Source organism: Oncorhynchus keta, chromosome 9, assembly GCF_023373465.1.
Source record: "Oncorhynchus keta strain PuntledgeMale-10-30-2019 chromosome 9, Oket_V2, whole genome shotgun sequence".
In the NCBI taxonomy this organism is placed as follows: domain Eukaryota; kingdom Metazoa; phylum Chordata; class Actinopteri; order Salmoniformes; family Salmonidae; genus Oncorhynchus; species Oncorhynchus keta.
Window position 1 is genome coordinate 11567016 of NC_068429.1, and position 19255 is coordinate 11586270.

At 45.6% G+C, this 19255-nt stretch overlaps 1 protein-coding gene across 32 annotated transcripts in view; it reads left to right on the top strand.

Moving 5' to 3' along the window:
* psd3l (pleckstrin and Sec7 domain containing 3, like) overlaps window positions 1-19255 on the top strand; it is a 148837-nt gene that overhangs the window by 17165 nt on the left and 112417 nt on the right. For all 32 annotated transcript variants that reach the window (XM_052525159.1, XM_052525198.1, XM_052525187.1 and 29 more), the window contains exons 3-4: window positions 1017-2076; window positions 6296-6790. In XM_052525159.1, the coding sequence (XP_052381119.1) occupies window positions 1017-2076; window positions 6296-6790 (1555 nt within the window). The remainder of the gene's footprint in view (window positions 1-1016; window positions 2077-6295; window positions 6791-19255) is intronic.

Consider the following 19255-nt stretch of genomic DNA (forward strand, 5'->3'; position numbering starts at 1 on the left):
ACATGGAAGAAAACGCTCTGAAATGGAGTGGTACGATCTGAAAAGGAACGATTGCTTTCTTTTACCGTAGCAAAACGGTGTCCCCTAGTAAACACAACCGTGTTGAACTCATTGTGTTGGTTTCAAGTATGGGCCTATTAGCCTAAACAGGGCGGAGCAGGTTGCACATGATATTTATACTTTTAAGCCACCTCCTGTTCATCCAGTTCTGTTCTGGGTTTCATTAGCCTACATGCTAATGATTCTGTACCTTTGATGGTATTCACTATGTATCACTGCTAAATGGCATACATTACTGGGGCAATAGACCTCATCCACTCCACCGTTGATGTCAAATTAAACTGGATAATTGTATTAATTGACACAGCTGTCTCGTCCAACTCTTCGTGAACAGGTTCAACAAGAGGACAGAGCGAAATACTCCAGGATAAAAACCCTTAGGTGTATTTAGTTAATTTAGTAATTATACATTCTCCCTACATGGCTCAAAGCAGCTTAAAGCTGTTCAATATTTAACTAGATACTAAGGTATTCAATAGAAAAAAAGACCTGCTGTTTTGGCAAAATTGTATCCATCACACTCGGCTAATTTGAAATGAATGTTTGTGAATACATGTGAACTGAGCATGCTGAGCTTTGGTCCACTGTCTGAAGCCGTTTGCCGGCCAGTGAAAGGGACATCTGCGTGTGAAGGGACGAAAGAAAGAAAAGGAACCAGCAGTATTAGTTTGGATTCATCCCAGCCCTTCCTTGGCACCTCCTAGCCCTTCTCCTTTCATGAAGTGGACACAGTGCCGTAGTGTTCAGACTACAAGGCTTATTCAGAATTAGTCCAACAGAGATATTTATCTTACACTGAGAGGAAATACACATGGTTTCACATCCTAAATCAATATAATCTATCTAATGATGGTGATAGCGATGATAAGTAACAATTGATATATTTTTAAAGTGCACATGTGACATTTGTATTGATCTATTTATCTTGTAGTATTTGACACATCTAATTTTCTCAGTTTCAGCATCAACCTCTCACGTCTTAGCGGACGAGGGGAGTAGTAGCACCAGTCTAGACGCCTGTCTCCAGGACGATGACATCGATGAAACCTCGCTGTTCCTGGAGATCGACCGTGAGCTGGCCAACCTGCTGAGCGGCCTCAGCGCAAGGAGCCAGAATGCTCCAGCCGCCCACACTCAACCTGAGGACAGCCTACACCCAGCGGACAGTAGTGAACAGCAGAGCGCAGCCATCATGATCCCCTGTAGCGGTCAAAATGGGGCCTCGCAGGATGTGGCCAGCCGGACCTCAGAGAGAAACGGTGAGGGGGAGGAGACCAATGTGGACCTGGACATGTCTGACCTGGGCCTTGTTCCACCGGGAGACCCACTCCTCTCGCCCACCTTCCTCCTGGACTCGTGGACGGAGGCGCTGCTGAAAGATACGGCTTCCCTGAGCTCCGCGGCCCAGAAGGCCTTGGGCGTCTCCACCGTGGCGGCTGAGGTAAACGGAGACTTCAGGAATGCGCCCGCTGCGAACTGCCAAGAAAAAACAAGTGCCGGCCTGACAGCTGCTGCATTCACATCTGGGCCATGCTCAGGGGCGGGTGTGGTACCCGTGGTGGACCATTCTGAACCTCCCAGGAGGGGTTCAGAGGCAGCGACCGAGCCTGCCGGAGGGGGGCTGCTCCTGGACGAGGAGTCCCTGGAGGAGTCCAGTAAAATCCTGGCCGAGATCCCAGGCATCTTCACCGCCTTCCTAGATGGGGGCCAGCTGAGGGAGAAGCCCCCTAAGAAACTGCGATTTGCGGAGAGCCGGCCAGGGAGCACGACGACGGTGGTGGCGGCGACAGACGTTTGTGGTCAGATGGGACATGAGCGAGGTAGTGAGGACTCGGAGAAGGGACTGGAGGGAGGTAGGAGCTGCAGCAGTCTGAAGGTAGAGAGCTCTGTGGACAGTCCTCTAGAGAGACTCCCCTGCCGGCTGTCCCTGGAGGACGAGGTGTTCCGGGTGCTCCCTGACATATTTCTGCACCAGAGTCCTGATGGAGACGCGGCACAGGAGCCCAGCTCAGATAGGTACGTCATATGTCTGCTATATTCCAAATGGCCTCTGACCCACAGCCACTCCTGTGGGTCTGGGGCTGTATTCAGCTTCATTGTTTTCTTTCAATGAATACGGTTATATGGACAGGAAGTTGCTGATCTTAGATCAGCACTCATACTTTGAGACACCTGTTACATATGGCCTCTGAAAGGATTGGACAGCTGTAATTAAGTTTAGTCCAAACCAGAACAACCCATAGGGCAAGACGATCCAATCCTCTCAGATCTACAGATGTCCCTAGTCCCTAGTGCAGGGGTCTGAAACGTGTGGCTTTGTTGATCTATAATTTCTCAAAGTAATCAATACACTATAGGCCTAATAGTACTAGAATAAACACATCAAATTAGCTCTACTCACACTTGACCAGCCACAGAAAAGGTTATTTGAAAACCGTTGAAGTTGACTACACCCCTTACTATTCAACACAATTCTGTTTCGTTTGAAATGCAGCCAAGTGCGCCAATGTCTCTCAATTTCTTTTTCTTTACAAAAATGTAAATTTAGGTATTTTGTATGTTTATTGGATAGTGATCGATAGAGGTGAATAATAGGAGAGAGATTGTTGAAAACCCATGCTGTCAGCTGTACATCATACATGTGCTACAGAGTGATGAAAACCCATGCTGTCAGCTGTACATCATACATGTGCTACAGAGTGATGAAAACCCATGCTGTCAGCTGTACATCATACATGTGCTACAGAGTGATGAAAACCCATGCTGTCAGCTGTACATCATACATGTGCTACAGAGTGATGAAAACCCATGCTGTCAGCTGTACATCATACATGTGCTACAGAGTGTTGAAAACCCATGCTGTCAGCTGTACATCATACATGTGCTACAGAGTGATGAAAACCCATGCTGTCAGCTGTACATCATACATGTGCTACAGAGTGATGAAAACCCATGCTGTCAGCTGTACATCATACATGTGCTACAGAGTGTTGAAAACCCATGCTGTCAGCTGTACATCATACATGTGCTACAGGGTGTTGAAAACCCATTCTGTCAGCTGTACATCATACATGTGCTCCAGAGTGTTGAAAACCCATGCTGTCAGCTGTACATCATACATGTGCTCCAGAGTGTTGAAAACCCATTCTGTCAGTTGTACATCATACATGTGCTACAGGGTGTTGAAAACCCATGCTGTCAGCTGTACATCATACATGTGCTACAGGGTGTTGAAAACCCATGCTGTCAGCTGTACATCATACATGTGCTACAGAGTGATGAAAACCCATGCTGTCAGCTGTACATCATACATGTGCTACAGAGTGTTGAAAACCCATGCTGTCAGCTGTACATCATACATGTGCTACAGAGTGATGAAAACCCATGCTGTCAGCTGTACATCATACATGTGCTACAGAGTGATGAAAACCCATGCTGTCAGCTGTACATCATACATGTGCTACAGGGTGATGAAAACCCATGCTGTCAGCTGGACATCATACAGAGTACTACGTTTTAGTGAACATTTGAAAAAATGAGTCTTCCTGTCAACTTGGTCCCCATCCCCCTGCCCTAGGGGCTATTGGGGGCCAGGTGTCTATTTGGAATTCAGCACTTCTCAGCTCATCCCCTTGTGACCAATTAGATTGTCATGACTGAAGGCCTGTAAAATAAGATGTCAAACTAAATGGTGTGATTATGATTCACTGTTTATTTTATGGCACTATTTTGATCCCCCACTATGTTTCAATATTTCTAACATCCGTAGCTTTTTTGTCCTCGGAGTTCCTTTTAGTTGCTGGATGTTTCCATTACATGGAAACGAGCATTGTCACAGTCCACAGAAATGTGTTGTTTTGTTAGAGTTTCGCTGAGAGGAGGTAGAAAGGTGCAAGGTCTCTGGGTTAATAATGGAATCGTGTGCTTTATAACTTCCTCTGAGAGTTCACCACAGCGGCTATAGGCCTCTACGACAGGGACAGTGCATTTAGCTGAGTTCACCACAGCGGCTATAGGCCTCTACAACAGGGACAGTGTATTTAGCTGAGTTCACCACAGCGGCTATAGGCCTCTACGACAGGGGCAGTGCATTTAGCTGAGTTCACCACAGCGGCTATAGGCCTCTACGACAGGGGCAGTGTATTTAGCTGAGTTCACCACAGCGGCTATAGGCCTCTACAACAGGGACAGTGTATTTAGCTGAGTTCACCACAGCGGCTATAGGCCTCTACGACAGGGGCAGTGTATTTAGCTGAGTTCACCACAGCGGCTATAGGCCTCTACGACAGGGGCAGTGCATTTTGCTGAGTTCACCACAGCGGCTATAGGCCTCTACGACAAGGGACAGTGTATTTAGCTGAGTTCACCACAGCGGCTATAGGCCTCTACGACAGGGGCAGTGTATTTAGCTGAGTTCACCACAGCGGCTATAGGCCTCTACGACAGGGACAGTGTATTTAGCTGAGTTCACCACAGCAGCTATAGGCCTCTATGACAGGGGCAGTGCATTTAGCTGAGTTCACCACAGCGGCTATAGGCCTCTACGACAGGGGCAGTGTATTTAGCTGAGTTCACCACAGCGGCTATAGGCCTCTACGACAGGGGCAGTGCATTTTGCTGAGTTCACCACAGCGGCTATAGGCCTCTACGACAGGGACAGTGTATTTAGCTGAGTTCACCACAGCGGCTATAGGCCTCTACGACAGGGACAGTGTATTTAGCTGAGTTCACCACAGCGGCTATAGGCCTCTACGACAAGGGACAGTGTATTTAGCTGAGTTCACCACAGCGGCTATAGGCCTCTACGACAGGGACAGTGTATTTAGCTGAGTTCACCACAGCGGCTATAGGCCTCTACGACAGGGACAGTGTATTTAGCTGAGTTCACCACAGCGGCTATAGGCCTCTACGACAGGGACAGTGTATTTAGCTGAGTTCACCACAGCGGCTATAGGCCTCTACGACAGGGACAGTGTATTTAGCTGAGTTCACCACAGCGGCTATAGGCCTCTACGACAGGGACAGTGTATTTAGCTCTGTTTGAGGAGCAGGAAGTAAGCAGTATGACGTGACCATAAACAGCAGTGGGACCAAAGATGTTATCATGGGGAGTGCCAAGCAAGATGCTGCTCTTGTTAACTCGTACAGATACTTTTGAGCATGTGCAGGGGAGCTTCCCTCGAGCAACATGATAGCCGCTTGACAACAAGTGCTGACTAGATTAGCATCTTGTTTTTTACTGTTCTTGTTTGGGTTGCAAGTTGCCCCGCTTCTTATGGTAGCGTCATATTGCTGAATCTAATCCGATTTCTTCTTGGTAGAGGAACAATATCCTAATCCAAGCAATTCAGGCCAGGTTTCAGTACCCTTGTGGAACCAGCCTGATCGCAGCGTTCTCCATTTTGATTCACTTCACTATCACATCAGTCAGGCCTTCCTCCAATAGATTGCCGTTTGGAACGAGTTAGCAAATGACCGGTCCAATCCGCATCCTTTCAGAACCAATGGGTGGGTTTTAGGACAAAATCACAGGTGGCCAAACACTGCTTTGAATTAGGCCGTCCTCTGGTTGGTTGAAGGTGATCCAATTGCAGATGAGGTGGTTTTGAATAATGCCTCTCATTAATAATAATAATATATGCCATTTAGCAGACGCTTTTATCCAAAGCGACTTACAGTCATGTGTGCATACATTCTACGTATGGGTGGTCCCGGGAATCGAACCCACTACCCTGGCGTTACAAGCACCATGCTCTACCAACTGAGCTACAGAAGGACACTCAGACCATAGAGGATGATAGAGGCCACTAGTGGCCAAAAGGCAGTGTTAGCATGGGCAGTGCCCTTGAGGGCTTCCACCATTTTAATGTAGTAAACTGGATGGGACTTCCAACTTCATTGACTCATCTCTCCTGGTGACACTGTTGGAGTCATGTTCAACCGGGTCATCAGGAGGGATCAGCCAATAGTGAAGAAAAATGGACTACTTCAAAATGGAGATGCTATACTAGCGCAGATACAAAGATGAGTCCTCTATCTATCTCTATGATTCAAACCATTTAATTGAGGAGGAATGCCAGATGGATATGTACTGTGAAATATAATGGCTAAGGTTTCCCACAGGCTAGTTTGAATTTCAGTCTTCTTCTGCTAAATTAATTAAGACTTAAGACTTGATTTTAGTCCCCAAGTCAAAGTTTCCATGATTGTCTCTGTTTGTCCCCGACTCCCTCAGGAGTACGAAGACCAATGGCAGCGAGGACCCGTCGGATAACCGGGATGGCAAGGAGACATCGGAGAGCCAGGAGGCCACCGACGTCTTCAGCTCGCAGTTCGAGAGCATCCTGGAGTCAGACCGTTTTCGTAGCACCCTTTACAGCAGCCTGGACTCTCTGGATGCCCTATCTTCCTCGGCTGACGACGAGGCGGACTCGGGCTTCACTTTCGACATGCCCCTTACTCCCATGATCCAGCAACGCCTCAAGGAGACGGGCCACTTCGTGGAGTTGTTGCCCGACGCGGGGCGCCAGCGGGAGCGCCAGGAGCTACTCAGCGTCACGACCACGGGGAAGGGCGGGAAAGCCGCCCTGGAAGTGACGTCTTCCTACCTAGAGGAGGTGGTAGCGAGTGGGGACCCCGCTTTCAGCGGCCAATCAGATAAACATTCCAGCGGACCCTTGGCCAATGGGGTGGAGCGGGACCCAAAGGACTGGCTGCACGGCTGCCTGAGGTAGGAAAGAATAGACTTTATTATTGTGGCTGAATAACAACAGGCTCACTGTACTGTTAGGCCTGTACTCTCATAGAGAATTTGTTATAGATTGTAGCACTTCCTACACTGGCACTGAACAGAAGGTTCAAGGTGATTTATTCTGCATAAACTTATAGAAAGAGGTGAGGTGAGGTGAGGTGTGTGTGTGTGTGTGTGTGTGTGTGTGTGTGTGTGTGTGGTGTGTGTGTGAGGTAAAACAACATGCTTCCTTACACAAGGCAACACAAACTAGTGGCATGGGTTGACAACTAGAAACAACTACATGTCTCAACAACCTGTTCATCTATTTGTCCTTTGACCTCCTCCAGGGACACCAGGTCCTGTAGTTGTAGGTTGGCTGAGTAATGAAAGGTACATATTCCATGCTCTTGTTCTAATGCTCGGGTCTGTTAGTATTAAACAAGATTGAGATCTGAGCTTGTATGTTTTTTTCATTCCGAGCTAGAAGAGAGGACAAATAAAATGTCCTTATAAATAAGAATGTAGCAGTGTTTGAGCCTGGGTGTTGCTACTATGTCCACCCGGCAGCACTGTAGAGATCACAATGGTGAGTTAGACGTCTCTGATTTGTGACAAAACTAAGTAGTACCACCATAGTCAAATACAGATAATCAACTATTTTCTGGCGGCAAAGGAAAAACAAGCTTTGTGTTGGTAATAAAACCCCAATACGCAGCTTGAGTTTCCTGACAAGGTTCTCTACATGGGTGGTGAAGCTCAACTTCTCATCCATCCAAACTCCCAGACATTGGTACATTTTGACTTGCTCTATATAATGTTCTTTCAAGGTGTATATGAGGTTGTGCCTGCGCCAGTCTTACCCAGTTCCTGCTTCACAGTGCCTGCCAGTCTTACCCAGTTCCTGCTTCACTATGCCTGCCAATCTTACCCAGTTCCTGCTTCACTATGCCTGCCAATCTTACCCAGTTCCTGCTTCACTATGCCTGCCAATCTTACCCAGTTCCTGCTTCACTATGCCTGCCAATCTTACCCAGTTCCTGCTTCACTATGCCTGCCAATCTTACCCAGTTCCTGCTTCACTATGCCTGCCAATCTTACCCAGTTCCTGCTTCACTATGCCTGCCAATCTTACCCAGTTCCTGCTTCATTATGCCTGCCAATCTTACCCTGTTCCTGCTTCACAGTGCCTGCCAATCTTACCCTGTTCCTGCTTCACAGTGCCTGCCAATCTTACCCTGTTCCTGCTTCACAGTGCCTGCCAATCTTACCCAGTTCCTGCTTCACTATGCCTGCCAATCTTACCCAGTTCCTGCTTCATTATGCCTGCCAATCTTACCCTGTTCCTGCTTCACAGTGCCTGCCAATCTTACCCTGTTCCTGCTTCACAGTGCCTGCCAATCTTACCCAGTTCCTGCTTCACAGTGCCTGCCATTCTTACCCTGTTCCTGCTTCACAGTGCCTGCCAATCTTACCCAGTTCCTGCTTCACAGTGCCTGCCATTCTTACCCCGTTCCTGCTTCACAGTGCCTGCCAATCTTACCCAGTTCCTGCTTCACAGTGCCTGCCATTCTTACCCTGTTCCTGCTTCACAGTGCCTGCCATTCTTACCCTGTTTCTGCTTTACAGTGCCTGCCATTCTTACCCTGTTTCTGCTTCACAGTGCCTGCCATTCTTACCCTGTTTCTGCTTCACAGTGCCTGCCAATCTTACCCTGTTCCTGCTTCAGTGCCAGCCAATCTTACCCTGTTCCTGCTTCAGTGCCAGCCAATCTTACCCTGTTCCTGTTTTATTACTATGGTAATGCTGCCCTCTGCAGGACACATCCTTCTGTTGCAGTATTCCATGGGGATAATGATACTCGAGGTCCACTGCCTTGGGTCAAGTTTAAACTCCAATTCAGGAATTGTATGAATCAATATCTCCATTATTCAATCCGGTATCTATGATTACAGTTTTGTTTTGATATGATTACAGCCTAGACTATATCTAGTTATGTTTTGATATGAATTCAGCCTAGGTGTTAAGAAACACGCCTCAGTGTCTCCTAATATACAGACATCAGTAGGTTTTTGCATACTTTCTTCCACTCCAAAAACACTTAAAAGAGCAGTTTGTAAATCCATCACCGTAATAATAGGCTTTTATAATTGGTTTGCAGGAGCCATTAGGGTCAGGCCATTAGGGTCATTTAATACATTGTTTTAGCACAGTGTACCATGGACGCAACAAAAACATCTAAGGCACAGAATTGAATTTGTACAACCCACCAGCTCAGTTACAAACAGAATTGAATTTGTACAACCCACCAGCTCAGTTACAAACATAATTGAATTTGTACAACCCACCAGCTCAGTTACAAACAGAATTGAATTTGTACCACCCACCAGCTCAGTTACAATAACTTGGCTATCGTGCTTTGTGGTAAAGCATTCTTTTGTGAATCCTAAATTGGCCATAATCAAATAATGTCTTGTTGTTCTATACCTTGACTTTTTAGGTGCTCTCAGAATCAACATTTAGTCTAGGCTTACTGTACCCCTCCGCGAGTCAAAACATTGTCAACTTTGTTCCTCTACTTTTTTTAAAGCTCACAGACAATAAAAAGCAGAACTGTAAGAGCACAAATTACATTGGAAATGGCTTTTAGGATTTGAGGTCTGAATTCCTGGGCACATTACTGAGCAGGAGGCATTGAGTCTGCAGACATTTCCTTCCTTTTCCCAACAGAAATGTGAAAGCACACAGTAAATCCTCCTCTGCATGGGTGGGGTGCAGCAGGGGTAAGATGTATGCTCCCTTAGATAATTTTCTTTAAAAAGGAATATACTATTTCAAATGGGGCTGGCACGGTAATTGTATAATCGTGTAACTGCCGATTTTATAGATGAAGATTGTCATGAAAGTAAATAACTGTCATAACCATTTTTTTGTGTTGAATGAAAAGCTGACCAAAGACTCTGGTTGGGCATTTGTGCGATTTAGTCCATTTCCATGGTAACACAAACTCTTTACAAGGTGATGAAACTTGTTATCGGTGTTGTAGCAAATTAGTCTTCGGTTGCCTAGGAACCCCCTCCCTGCAGCAGCAGCACATGCCTTCAGGAGAGGAGAAAATAAATAAATAGAAACATGTACAGTGACCGCGGCCATTTGGCTGACAAAACCTCATCTTAAATTCCATAACCGTCACAGTCCTAACTTCAAAAGCGTCTCAAGCCAAGTGGTCTGACCCTGCCTCCACATTTGAAAGGAAAGCTTCACCCCGATGTTTATCATCGACCTTTGATATGAATTGACTCACATCATGTCAAATTGCAAGGATGGATAAGAGTAATGGGTCAAATGAATTGATACAACCATCTACCCTTGAAAAAGGTCAAATGAGCAGTGAATTGTAAATCATTTTTCTTTACACTTGGCAATAATCTATCCTAATTTCGATTCATTCAGAATTTTATCCAATGGCTCTAGCATCCAATTTGTAGTGAGTGAGCTTTTTGTGAAAGATTTCTTCTGAAACACAGACTATTTTAATACGCGTCTCCAAACACTGCAGCTATTATGTTCCATTCGGGAAAATGAATTTGGCATTCAATCTGTTACGTCACTGCAGTACATCATCAGATGTTAGGTATCTGTGTTGTGAGCAGAGGCTCATACTGTAGCTTACTATTTCCAGCATATGTGTGCAACTGACATCCCTCTGCGAAGGCATTTTTTTCTCATTTTACCACCAAGCCAGGTTAGAGGATATTAAGCAGCAGTGTTATTTATAGCCTGAGTAGAACAGCAGACACAAGCCCCGCGGAGCCCTGACTCTCACACACATATGGTGAAGGACATAAATACCCCCCCCCCACACACACACACACACACACACACACACACACACACACACACACACACACACACACACACACACACACACACACACACACACACACCCTGCCTGCCACCACCCGAGCAGCCAGCACAATCCCACTTCTTCCTTCATTCATGCTTCTGTGAGGAGTGGCCTCAGCACACAGTCAGGGCTCAGGCCCCTTCAGCAGATGGGGAGGGAGGCAGGAAGCAAGGCTCATTTCCAGCTGGATATCACAGGGAGCACCGTGATGGACTAAAACTCGTGTCCTCTTGCCGGCTCCCTGCCGCACGCATGCAGACATACACACACACACACACACACACACATACACAGACAGACAGACACACTCCAGCCAGTCGGGCCCAGAGCTTTCGGCTTCAAATGAATAAGCAGAATCGAGGCTTTCTACCTGTGTTGTCCTAGCAGCAGCAGCAGCAGCAGCAACAGCCGAGGGCAAGAAACAGCAGTGCTCTTGTCTCCATGTAGGTCAAAGCACAGAGCGCTAAGGGACCCGGCCGCCGGTCACATGGCGCAGGCTAAAGCTAAAGAGTTTCATTCTTAGGGACTTTTCTCCTCTTTCTTCTCCTGCTGGTGAGGCCGGCTTCCTATGGGCTCCTTTGTATCGGCCTGTTTCTCCCAGCCAGGCCCAGCCGACGCCGCTGATGCAACTGAAAGCGACTCCATCCAGTAAGTGGCGACCTTCAGCAATGCATGACATTCTGCCTTATCGTCATGACGATGGCTGCTCCTAGCCTTTCTTTCATAGGCTGTCGGCTGGGAGAATGCAGCCAAGCGGTTTGCTCTCCTCTCCTGCTGTTTAACGTGTGCTGTGTGCTCTGCAGTGTGGCTTGTAGAAACAGTTGCCGATTTACTCCTCTCTCTCTCTCTCTCTCTCTCTCTCTCCCTCTCTCTCCAGCAAAGGTTGTTAACGGGAGGCTTTGCTTTGCAGTATTAATTTTGTTGTCCTTTTCGCCCTCGCTCTCTCCTTCTCCCAGGAAGTGGGTGGTTCCTGTACCACCAGGAAAGAGAACAGGAGTATGACAAGAATAGTAATGTACTGTTCAATGTCATGCTAATTGGAAAGCCATTTGAGATATTAGGCCCATTTGAATATTTGTTGAATGGGTTGAGAAAATATAGCCTCTCTGGGCATTTAGGTCAAGTCTGCAACTGTATAACGTGAAGCCCACTAACTCATCCAGGAGCGAAATGCAAAAGGCCATTCAAGACATGCCGTTTACTTTGTACGCAGAAAATAGACAATTGACAGTGGTACATGTATATGTCATATCAGTGACCATTGAGTTACAAGCAGAAATGGAAAGGACTAATCTCCCATAAGACTTTAATACTCAGTTTCATTACATTGAATTGTTAAAACCTTCATCCTTCCTGCACGTGTAGTTCTCTACATCCAATTTGGTGTTGTGGGGAGAGTTTCATGCAACATGCAGATCAAAATGTAGCAAGGCTGGGAAAAAATATACTTTAGTGTAAAAACATTTTTCTAAATTTTACAGTTGATATTTGCAGTTAAAATGTGAGATCAAATTTTATTGATCACATACACGTGGTTAGCAGATGTTATTGTGAGTGTAGTGAAATGCTTGTGCTTCTAGTTCTGACAGTGCAGCAGTGTCTTAACAGGTAATATCTAACAACTCCACAACAAAACCTAATATCTAACAACTCCACAACAAAACCTAATATCTAACAACTCCACAACAAAACCTAATATCTAACAACTCCACAACAAAACCTAATACACACAATCTAGTAAAGGAATGGGATGAGAATATATATGTATAAAATATATGGATGAGCAGTGACAGAGCGGATAAGAGGCAATAGATGGTAAAGAATAGATAGTGAAGGGTACAGTATACAGTCGTGGCCAAACGTTTTGAGAATGACATTAATTTCCACAAAGTCTGCTGCTTCAGTGTCTTTTAGATATTTTTTGTCAGATTTTACTATGAAATACTGAAGTATAATTACAAGCATTTCATAAGTGTCAAAGGCTTTTATTGACAATTACATGAAGTTGATGCAAAGAGTCAATATTTGCAGTGTTGACCCTTCTTTTTCAAGACCTCTGCAATCTGCCATGGCATGCTGTCAATTAACTTCTGGGTTTCATGGCAGCCCAGCTAATGGCAGACTATTCTTGCATAATCATTGCTTGGAGTTTTTCAGAATTTGTGGGTTTTTGTTTGTCCACCCGTCTCTTGAGGATTGACCACAAGTTCTCAATGGGATTAAGGTCTGGGGAGTTTCCTGGCCATGGACCCAAAATATCAATGTTTTGGCAAGGTGCTCCATCATGCTGGAAATGGCATTGTTCGTCACTAAACGGTTCCTGGATGGTTGGGAGAAATTGCTCTCGGAGGATGTGTTGGTACCATTCTTTATTCATGGCTGTGTTCTTAGGCTAAATAGTGAGTGAGCCCACTCCCTTGGCTGAGAAGCAACCCCACACATGAATGTTCTCAGGATGCTTTACTGTTGGCATGACGCAGGACTGATGGTAGCGCTCACCTTGTCTTCTCCGGACAAGCTTTTTTCCAGATGCCCCAAACAATCGGAAAGGGGATTCATCAGAGAAAATGACTTTACCCCAGTCCTCAGCAGTCCAATCCCTGTACCTTTTGCAGAATATCAGTCTGTCCCTGATGCTTTTCCTGGAGAGAAGTGGCTTCTTTACTGCCCTTCTTCACACCAGGCAATCCTCCAAAAGTCTTCGCCTCACTGTGCGTGCAGATACACTCACACCTGCCTGCTGCCATTCCTGAGCAAGCTCTGTATGGGTGGTGCCCCGATCCCGCAGCTGAAACAACTTTAGGAGACGGTCCTGGCGCTTGCTGAACTTTCTTGGGCGCCCTGAAGCCTTCTTCACAACAATTGAACCACTCTCCTTGAAGTTCTTGATGATCTGATAAATGGTTGATTTAGGTGCAATATTACTGGCAGCAATATCCTTGCCTGTGAAGCCCTTTTTGTGCAAAGCAATGATGACGGCACGTGTTTCCTTGCAGGTAACCATGCTTGACAGAGGAAGAACAATGATTCCAAGCACCACCCTCCTTTTGAAGCTTCCAGTCTGTTATTCAAACTCAATCAGCATGACAGAGTGATCTCCAGCCCTTTCCTCGTCAACACTCATACCTGTGTTAACGAGAGAATCACTGACATGATGGTCAGCTGGTCCTTTTGTGGCAGGGCTGAAATGCAGTGTAAATGTTTTTTGGGGATTCGGTTCATTTGCATGGCAAAGAGGGGCTTTGCAATTCATCTGATCACTCTTCGTAACATTCTGGAGTATATGCAAATTGCCTTCATACAAACTGAGGCAGCAGACTTTGAAAATTAATATTTGTGTCATTCTCATAACTTTTGGCCACGGCTGTACAGTATATACAGATGAGATGAGTAATGCGATATATGTAAACATTCTTAACTATTGTTCCATTTGTTAAAGTGGCCAATGATATCAAGTCTGTAGGTAGGCAGACGCCTCTGTGCTATTGCTGGCTGTTTAACAATCTGATGGCTTGAGATAGAAGCTGTTTTTCAATCTCTCTGTCCCATCTTTGATGCACCTGTACTGACCTCGCCTTCTGGATGATAGCTGGGTGAACAGGCAGTGGCTCGGGTGGTTATTGTCCTTGATGATCTTTTTTGCCTTCCTGTGTCATCGGGTGTTGTAGGTGTCCTGGAGGGCAGGTAGTTTGCCCCCGGTAATGTGTTGTGCAGACCCGACCACCCTCTGGAGAGCCCTGCAGTTGTGGGCGTGCAGTTGCCGTTCCAGGCGGTGATACAGCCCGACAGGATGCTCTCAATTGTGCACCTGTAAAGGTTAGTGAGGGTTTTTGGTGACACTGCAATTTTTTTTAGCCTCCTGAAGTTGAAGAGGCGCTGTTGCGCCTTCTTCACCACATTGTCTGGGTGCGTGGACCATTGCAGTTTGTCGGTGATATGTACACAGAGGAACTTAAAACTTTCCACCTTCTCCACTGCTATCCCTTCGAAGTGAATAGGAGGGTGTACCCTTTGCCATTTTCTGAAGTCCACGATCATCTCTTTTGTTTTGCTGACATTGAGTGAGAGGTTATTTTCCTGACATCACACTCTGAAGGCCCTCACCTCCTCCCTCTAGGTCGTCTCGTCGTTGTTGGTAATCAAGCCTACCACTGTAGTGTTGCTTGCAAGCTTGATGATTGAATTGGAGGTGTGCATAGCCACGTAGTCGTGGGTGAACAGGGATTACAGGAGAGGGCTCAGAATGCACCCTTGTGGGACCCCAGTGTTGAGGATCACCGGAGTGGAGATGTTGTTTCTTACCTTCACCACCTGGGGGTGGCCCATCAGGAAGTCCAGGACCCAGTTGCACAGGGTGGGGTTGAGACCCAGGGTCTCGAGCTTAATGCGTTTGGAGGGTACTTTGGTGTTGAATGCTGAGCTGTAGTCAATGAACAGCATTCTTACATAGTTGTTCCTCTTGTCTAGATGGGATTGTGCAGTGTGATGGCGATTGCATCGTATGTGGATCTGTTGGGGCGGTAAGCAAATTGGAGTGGGTCTAGGCTGACAGGTAGGGTGGAGGTAATATGATTCTTGACTAGTCTCTCAAAGCACTTCATAAAGGACAGAAGTGAGTGCTTAGTCATTTAGTTCAGTTACCTTAGCTTTCTTGGGAATGTTTCTTGGGAACATCTTGAAGCATGTGGGGACAGCAGACTGGGATAGGGATTGATTGAATATGTCTGTAAACACACCAGCCAGCTGGTCTGTGCATGCTTTGGAAATGCGGCTAGGGATGCCGTCTGGACCGGCAGCCTTGCGAGGGTTAACATGTTTCAATATTTTACTCATGTTGGCCACGGAAAAGGAGAGCCCACAGTCCCTGGTAGCAGGCCGTGTCAGTGGCACTGTATTGTCTTCAAAGCGTGCAAAGAAGTTGTTTAATTTGTCTGGGAGCCAAATGTCGATTTCTGCAACAGGGCTGGTTTTCTTTTTGTAATCTGTGATTGCATGTCCTCAGCTAGCCATGTCTCCGTGAAACCGAGTATGTTACAATCCCTGATATCTCTTTCGAAAGCAACTCTTGCCTTAATTTTTGTCAACTTTGTTAACTAGGGACTGGACATTAGCGAGTAATATACTCGGAAGCGGTGGGTGGTGTGCGCGCATCCGAAGCCTCACTAGAAGACCGCTCCGGCACCCTCTCCTCCGACAGCTTTGTTTTGGGTCGGCCTCTGGTATCAGTTTAAATGACCTGGGAGATGCAGACAAAGGATCTGCTTTGGGAAAGTCATATTCCTGGTTGTAGTGCTGGTAAGTTTGGTATTTTAGTAGGATCCCCATTAGCTGTTGCAAAAGCAGCAGCTTTTCTTCCTGGGGTCCACACAAAACATGAAATGTAATACGGAATGACAATACAGAACATCATCAGACAAGAAAAGCTAAAGGACAGAACTACATACATTTTTAAAAGGCACACGTAGACTACATATCAATGCATACACACAAACTATCTAGGTCAAATAGGGGAGAGGCGTTGTGCCACCAGGTGTTGCTTTATCTGTTTTTTGAAACCAGGTTTGCTGTTTATTTGAGCAATATGAGATGGAAGGAAGTTCCATGCAATAAGGGCTCTATATTAGACTGTACATTTTCTTGAATGTGTTCTGGATTTGGGACTATGAAAAGACCCCTGGTGGCATGTCTGGTGGGATACGTGTGTGTGTGTCAGAGCTGTGTGTAAGTTGACTATGCAAACAATTTGGGATTTTCAACAGATTGCATCAATTCTTTTTATAAGAAACAGTCACTCTCCTCGACTCTTAGGCAAGAAAGACTGGCATGCATAGTATTTATATCAGCCCTATGATTACAATTAACAGCAAAACGTGCCACTCTGTTCTGGGCCAGGTGCAGCTCAACTAGGTATTTCCTTGCAGCACTGGACCACACGACTGGACAACAATCAAGATTAGACCAAACTAAAGTTGACGTCTCTCTGATATCCAATCGTTCTTCCCGGCTGTATGTAATAACACGTAAGATTTTCTGGGCTAACAATGTAAGAAATAATACATAAAAAAAAATATATGGCACAGTTTCCTAAGGACTTGAAGCGAAGCTGCCATCTCTATCGGCGCCATCTTGAAAAATAAGTTGTAGTCGTACATTAATTCTAGTCAAAAAACCGACCTTTTGGTGGAAAAACTAGTGGAAACTGGCAGATGATAATTCCTCCTCACTATTGATAAGACTATACTGGTTTTGAATTGTTTTACATTGAATCTGAGGTCATTACTGATCAACAGCAGCCCATTATTTTTCTTAAATTAGCCTAATTTAATAAGGATATTTTTCTTGTGAAGAGTCACGCTTGCAAGTTATATGATTGAAGTTTCTTTAACCATTTGCCATTTTACTCCAATATTGGATGTTGAAATTGTATATTTCCTTCATGTTGTTGTTTGGAGCAGGTTGGCGTGTCATGCATGTGAGTACCGAATACTGCACATTTCTATATTTGGATTTAGGCCTAATCCTGTAGCTCTCTGTGGATTTACAGTTGAAGTCGGAAGTTTACATAGCGAAATACATTTAAACTCAGTTTTTCACAATTCCTGACATTTAATCCTCGTAAAAATCCCCTGTTTTAGGTCAGTTAGGATCACCACTTTATTTTAAGAATGTGAAATGTCAGAATAATAGTAGAGAATATTTATTTCATCACATTCCCAGTGGGTCAGAAGTTTACATACTATTTGAGTGTATTTGGTAGCATTGCCTTTAAATTGTTTAACTTGGGTCAAACGTATCGGGTAGCCTTCTACAAGCTTCCCACAATAAGTTGGGTGAATTTTGGCCCATTCCTCCTGACAGAGCTGGTGTAACTGAGTCAGGTTTGTAGGCCTCCTAGCTCGCACACACTTTTTCAGTTCTGCCCACAAATGTTCCATAGGATTGAGGTCAGGGCTTTGTGATGGCCACTCCAATACCTTGACTTTGTTTTACTTAAGCCATTTTGCCACAACTTTGGAAGTATGCTTGGGGTCATTGTCCATTTGGAAGACCCATTCGCAACCGAGCTTTAACTGATGTCTTGAGATGTTTCATCAATATATCGGTCTCCTTCCTGAGCGTTATGACTGCTGCATGGTCCTATGGTGTTTATACTTGTGTACTATTGTTTGTACAGATGAACGTGGTACCTTGAGGTGTTCCCATCTCAAGGATGAGCGAGACTTGTGGAGGTCTACAATTTTTTTTCTGAGGTCTTGGCTGATTTCTTTTAATTTTCCCATGATGTCAAGCAAAGCACTGAGTTTGAAGGTAGGCCTTGAAATACATCCACAGGTACACCTCCAATTGACTTGAATTACGTCAATTAGCCTATCAGAAGCTTCTAAAGCCATGACATCATTTTCTGGAATTTTCCAAGCTGTTTAAAGTCAGTCAACTTAGTGTATGTAAACTTCTGACCCACTGGAATTATGATACAGTGAAATAATCTGTCTGTAAACAATTGTTGGAAAAATTAATTGTGTCATGCACAAAGTAATTTAGATGTCCTAACAAACTTGCCAAAACTATAGTTTGTTACCAAGAAATTTGTGGAGTGGTTGAAAACTAGTTTTAATGACTCCAACGTAAGTGTATGTAAACTCCAGACTTCAACTGTAAGTAATGTACTTGATGTACTTTATTTCTTCAGGGGTAGCCTGGATCAAACGCACCATTGTGTCACCCTTTAATCATGATGAGGAATGTTCATCAATATTCTGTGCTGTTTATTGTTCAGAATAATATTAAAACACTATTTTACACATTTTGAGGACTAGCCTGATAGACTTGCATATATCATTGGACACATTTGGAGGATTATTGCAATGAGGAACTGCAAGCTTTAGAAGTGAAGATATGTCTGTCAGAAGTTCTATGTCCAGTGAGCTTTCTTCTGGCCTGGCCATGTGAATCATAGATGCTGACTGACTGACAAATAAACAGGTCCCTCAGTGGTGACTGTCTGACTGACAGGTCCCTCAGTGGTGACTGACTGCCTAGCAGGTCCCTCAGTGGTGACTGACTGCCTAGCAGGTCCCTCAGAGGTGGCTGACTGACCTGTCCCTCAGTGGTGACTGACTGACTGACTGACAGGTCCCTCAGTGTTGACTGTCCGACTGACAGGTCCCTCAGTGTTGACTGTCCGACTGACAGGTCCCTCAGTGTTGACTGACTGACTGACAGGTCCCTCAGTGTTGACTGTCCGACTGACTGACTAGCAGGTCCCTCATGGTGATTGACTGACTGACTAGCAGGTCCCTCAGGGGTGGGGGACTGGTCTTTCAGCTATGACCAATTGACCGGTCCCTCACTGCCGGTCCCTCCCCTGACCGGTCCCTCAGTGGTGACTGAGTGACCGGTCCTTCAGCGGTGACCGACTGACCGGTCCCTCTGTGGGGACTGACTGACCGGTCCCTCTGTGGGGACTGACTGACTGACCGGTCCCTCTGTGGGGACTGACTGACTGACCGGTCCCTCTGTGGGGACTGACTGACTGACCGGTCCCTCTGTGGGGACTG